Source organism: Xenopus tropicalis, chromosome 9 (genome assembly GCF_000004195.4).
Source record: "Xenopus tropicalis strain Nigerian chromosome 9, UCB_Xtro_10.0, whole genome shotgun sequence".
Taxonomy (NCBI): Eukaryota; Metazoa; Chordata; class Amphibia; order Anura; family Pipidae; genus Xenopus; species Xenopus tropicalis.
The window spans coordinates 16022766-16028765 of NC_030685.2; the positions used below are offsets into that span (position 1 = coordinate 16022766).

Here is a 6000-nt window from a genome sequence, read left to right on the forward strand (position 1 = left end):
CAGCACTGCTGCTTGGGGAGAAAGGAAGGAGAAGTATTTGCAGGCACGCAGTCATGGCGTATCAAATGGAAGTTTGGGAAAAGGGTGGGGCTTTCTGCTTAAGTGGCAGTAATTTGGTAGACTGGAGGGGAGTGGCCTGCTTTTGGGGGCTGGCAGGGTAGGGCTGATCAGAGGAGGGGCTCAGCTTGGGGGCGGAGAAAAAGGGAAGAATCCGGTCAGGGGCCCAGTATATTGTGAGACGGTGATTGGGTCTATTTTTGCCAAAGGGGAAGGATCTGGGTGGATCAGGCACAGCCAGGTGGGTAATTCCTGATGGCAACTTTGTGTGGACATATAGGGCGACGACACACAGAGCTACTAGTAGCAACTACTTGTCACGGCTACAGAAACAGAATGCTGATCATTTACTAATAATTGTCTCTACGTGTGTTTTAGCAGAGGCAATTCTCAGTATTGTCTATGGCAGGGGATTTTCTGAAGTTTAGTAGCCGTGACAAGTAATTGCTACTAAGTAGCTCCGTGTATCTTCACCCATATAGTGCTGTGACGGGGGTTGGACCGACCATCTGACAGGCCAACCAGCTATCCAATCACATTGCAGTCAGTCTGGCCAAACTGAATCCTGTACCAATCATTGGCTAATGAGAAAGCTGGAGAGGGGCTGCAGCTCCAACTCACTTCTGATCGGACCACTGACCCAGACAAGTATATCAATGCTATAATATTATTATTATTACATTGTACTGTACACTTCCTGGGCCCTTGAGCTTATTGGTGGGAAAGCACTGGCCCCCCGACTAGCAGCCATATCAATATAAAAGCACTATCTGCACTCAATATCCCTACTATTCCCACTAATTAGACCCGCTAGCGCAGCCCAGCAATGCATGTCAATAACTATTGGCTGGCTGTAAACCAACGCACAGCTCTGCCATGCAGCATAACCAGGCCGCTATTTATTGACCAGAAGGAAACGTCAGTCACATGATAAATCGAAATCCGATTTTTCCCCAACCAGTTTGTACTGCGAATACCGGAAACGTTACACGGGGCTTTTAAAGGGCAATATAAACCCAGAAATAATCTCATGCCCACCCAATGAACGTTCATTACAAATATTCATGGGTCCATTTCTGCACTGCTGGTTCTAGCTCGTGAAACGACGTTACAGAAGCCATAGCTCGGCCCACAGACATAGGCCTGTTAATCAGCTGGCTTCTGCTACATGGTTTCTAAAGTCTGATTTGCAGTCAGGGGATTGCAGTTACACACAGATCGATATTTATTACTGAAGGACGGAGACAGAGGAGGAGGAGGAGGGGATTTAAGCCACGCAGGTTACCTTCCAGGAGCGGCGTGCCTTTAATCAGTCTTACTAATGAGATTTAATAGAAAGGTGAAGGTCTTATTCTGCGCAGGGAGTGACGGCAGCGACAATGGGCGGCGGGGCCACAGCGAATCTCTGTCTCGGGACCTGAGCAAATCCAGCAACTCGGCTACAAATGCAGGAGCTTCTGGATACAGTGTGGGAAAGAAGCTCCTGCCATTAAAAGGGACTAACGACTTCCTGTGCTAATGAGGGGGCTTGCTGTGTACTTAGCTGTCAGTCACCGCTAATGTAGTAAGGGAAAGGGCTTACACCACTGTGCCAATTTTAACAGACAAAAATAGGCATCCGACGCTTTCTTAAAGGTACAGTAACACCAAAAAAAATGAAAGAGTCTAAAAGTAATAACAATATAATGTATTGTTGCCCCAGAGAGACTACTATAGTTTATATAAACAAAAGCTGCTGTGTAACCATGGGGGCAGCCATTCAAAGGAGAAAAGGCCCAGGTTACATAGCAAATACCACATAAAACCCCATTATAGTCTAGAAAGTTTATCTGTTATCTCCTATGTAACCTGTGCCTTTTTTTCCTTTTTTCCCCAGCTTCAATGGCTGCCCCCGTGGCTACACAGCAGCTGTGTTTATATAAACTATAGTAGGGTTCCTGTAGCAAACAGACCAGTTTTACCAGTGCAGAGCAGCTGTACATTATATTTTAATTACTTTTAAACACTTTCATTCTTGGCGTTAAGGTGTCCATACACGTGAAGATCCGCTCGCTTGGTGAGGTCGCCAAGCAAGCAGATCTTCACCCGATATTCCCACCTATGGGTGGGTGATACCGGGGAACATGTAGGCTAATTCGATCAAATTATAATGGCGGCAATGGGGCAGTCGGTTAGTCGGATTCAACTAAATCTTTTAACCTGCCCGATCGATATCTGCCCGATTTCAGGGCCGATTACGGTCGGGCATGCTCCTCCACGGGCCGATAAACTGCCGAATAGATCCAAAGGGAGCGATATCAGCAGCTACAATCGGCCAACTTTACTGTCCCTTTAAAATAATCTACTGTACTGTGCAGAAGATGCAAAGTCGTCCCCCCCCCCATACAGCCTGAAAGAGGGGGCAAATAAAAGCACCATACTGACCCAACTATAGCAATGGGTTATACAGGATAAGAGGGGGACAATAGGAGCCAGCCCAGTGAATAACAACACAGCAGGGGGGGTATCCATTCATGGAAGAGGGCACTGTGCAAGTCACTATTAGTAGAGGGTAATATGTGACGCATTAGTGCAAGCACACAATGCCTTTTGTTTTTCCCCAGTGAGTACAAAACACAACAGTGAATGAAGTTAGCATTAACCCCTATGGGGCTGCGGAAGCATTTGCAGCTCCATGAGACTCCTCCCCCCAATCAACCCTGCACGTATTTCACAACAACAACAAAAAAGTTTGTATTAACCCATAAATAAACTTGTCTGTAAATCAGCTGGTGCTTGCTACATTGTTTCAACAGTGGAGACCAGCAGTGCAGATACAGCTTTCAACTCCAATTATGTTCAAGCCCTTTTGGGGGCCACATAAGAGGCCCCTGAAATTACAATTGTTACCCATCACTGCTCTAAGTTTGGGTTGTATCAGGCTTACATATTAAGGTGGTTGGGGGTACGACACTAGGTATGAGGTATCTGGGGGTAACAAGGTGGAAAGAGCCCTAATGAGCATGGCCCTCACTGCCCCCATTATTAGTTGTTATACAAAGGTTATCTGTTTCATGTATCCACCCCGTCGGAATTAGTTGGTGCCTTGTGTAAATACTAGTTACACAATATCATCACAGACAGTTACTTATCAGTACTAACTGGATCTCCTGCACATACTTCAGCAATAGCGGAGGGGTCTCTTTTCCATTCCACTGCTAAAGGAGGGGGGAGTCACACACACAACATGGGGCTGATACAGAAGAGAGGAGCGCCTCGTACACATCAGAATCCGGCACTAAAGGGGGGGCCCTAACATAACAGCAGCCAATGCACATCTGATTGGGGTGTCACCATAGAAGGATTGGGAAAGTACAAACGCTCACAGTATTGGGGAGCTGCTCACAAGCAATTCCTGTACATGACTGGATTTTAGTTCTCAGCAACCAGCATGTAACACCCCCAGGAATTGGTAAGGGGGTGCCATACAGAGTAATAACTTCAGTAATTAGGGGCGCATAGGCTTCATACAGAGAGTAATATCCCCAGTAATTAGGGGCGCATAGGCTTCATACAGAGAGTAATATCCCCAGTAATTAGGGGCACATAGGCTTCATACAGAGAGTAATATCCCCAGTAATTAGGGGCGCATAGGCTTCATACAGAGAGTAATATCCCCAGTAATTAGGGGCGCATAGGCTTCATACAGAGAGTAATATCTCCAGTAATTAGGGGCACATAGGCTTCATACAGAGTAATATCCACAGTAATTAGGGGCACATAGGCTTCATACAGAGTAATATCCCCAGTAATTAGGGGCACATAGGCTAAATACAGAGAGTAATATCCCCAGTAATTAGGGGCACATAGGCTTCATACAGAGAGTAATATCCACAGTAATTGGGGAGGGGGTGCCATACACAAAGTAAAGTAATAACTCCAGTAATTAGGGGGTGCACAGGCTACAGACAGAGTAATATCCCCAGTAATTGGGAAGGGGGTGCCATACACAGAATAATATCCCCAATAATTAGGGGGTGCATAGGCAACATACAGAGAGTAATATCCCCAGTAATTAGGGGGTGCATAGGCAACATACAGAGTAATATTCCCAGTAACTGAAGATGGGGGTGCCATATAGAGTAATAACTCCAGTAATTAGGGGGTGTATAGGGGACATACAGAGTAATAACACCAGTAATTAGGGGGTGTATAGGGGACATACAGAGAGTAATACCTACAGTAATTAGGGGGTGTATAGGGGACATACAGAGAGTAATACCTACAGTAATTAGGGGGTGTATAGGGGACATACAGAGTAATAACACCAGTAATTAGGGGGTGTATAGGGGACATACAGAGTAATAACACCAGTAATTAGGGGGTGTATAGGGTACATACAGAGTAATAACACCAGTAATTAGGGGGTGTATAGGGGTACATACAGAGTAATAACACCAGTAATTAGGGGGTGTATAGGCTACATACAGAGTAATACCTACAGTAATTAGGGGGTGTATAGGGGACATACAGAGTAATACCTACAGTAATTAGGGGGTGTATAGGGGACATACAGAGTAATACCTACAGTAATTAGGGGGTGTATAGGGTACATACAGAGTAATACCTACAGTAATTAGGGGGTGTATAGGGGACATACAGAGTAATACCTACAGTAATTAGGGGGTGTATAGGGGACATACAGAGAGTAATACCTACAGTAATTAGGGGGTGTATAGGGGACATACAGAGTAATAACACCAGTAATTAGGGGGTGTATAGGGGACATACAGAGTAATACCTACAGTAATTAGGGGGTGTATAGGGTACATACAGAGTAATACCTACAGTAATTAGGGGGTGTATAGGGGTACATACAGAGTAATACCTACAGTAATTAGGGGGTGTATAGGGGACATACAGAGTAATACCTACAGTAATTAGGGGGTGTATAGGGTACATACAGAGTAATACCTACAGTAATTAGGGGGTGTATAGGGGACATACAGAGAGTAATATCCCCAGTAAATGGGGAGGGGGTTCCATACACAGAGGGGAAAACGGGGTCCCATAGACCTAGGGGAAGGGAGATACCATGAAGTACTACACGGGGGGGGGTTAATAATTGAGCCCCATACAGAGCCAGTGCAGCACAAAGCACACAGCCGCACTAGGGCTCCCCGCACAACAACACCCACCTTGTTGAAGGCAAACAGTTCCTGCTTTATCTTCTCCCTCTGCGGGTCATGGCCCTGCCGCCTGAACCTAAACTTCATCATGTTGCCGGCGGCCCGGAGCTGACGCAGCCGCTGCCCGTACAGCAGCAGCCTCCCCTCTCTGCAGCCACAGTTAGCGCACACACACACAGGCGGCTGGGGAACTTGATCCAGCCCGCCGCTTGATTGGCGTTCTTATCGACCAATCACAGAACTCTCCAGGGAGCGTCGCTTTGCCCCTTTTCTTTAAGAGCATCAGTACAGGCATCGCGCCTGCGCGGAATGGAGCAGGGGAGGCTGGGAGTTGTAGTTCTTTGTGGGAAAATTCTTACGTTTGTAGTTTTCTTTCAACTTTTTTAACTTTTGGATAATCAAGGCTGGATTTTGTGAATTTATCCGAATATCTTTTATTTACACTGTGCAATTGGTTCCTTTGCTTAGCTAGGCTTTCTTATCCCAATCGGTTTCTGTGAAAGCTCAGATTTATGAGGTGAATGATGTTAACAATGGGTTTCAGAAAGGACCATTGCGTCTCTGTACTCTGTTATAGAGGGCTTGAACCTCTACCATAAAGTGTGGAAGAAATGCTGCTTTGTTAAATACAGGAAGGTTTCCTTGTACAAGCACAATAGTTACCATATCTGTACCCCCTACTGTAAATGATAAGGATATTAGCAGTCACTGAGGGGTTCTGTGCCCATATAAAGGCACAAGGCTGCAGGCTGAGTTATACAGGGAACTCTGAGTA

The 6000-nt window shown here is 45.9% G+C and overlaps 1 protein-coding gene across 2 annotated transcripts in view; it reads right to left on the reverse strand.

Annotated features, from left to right (window-relative positions):
* Window positions 1–5460, reverse strand: part of llgl1 (LLGL1, scribble cell polarity complex component) — a 33102-nt gene extending 27642 nt beyond the window's left edge. For both annotated transcript variants that reach the window (XM_004918068.4, XM_002935846.5), the window contains exon 1: window positions 5235–5460. In XM_004918068.4, the coding sequence (XP_004918125.2) occupies window positions 5235–5315 (81 nt within the window). In that variant the 5' untranslated portion in view covers window positions 5316–5460. The remainder of the gene's footprint in view (window positions 1–5234) is intronic.
* Window positions 5461–6000: the final 540 nt, after the last annotated feature.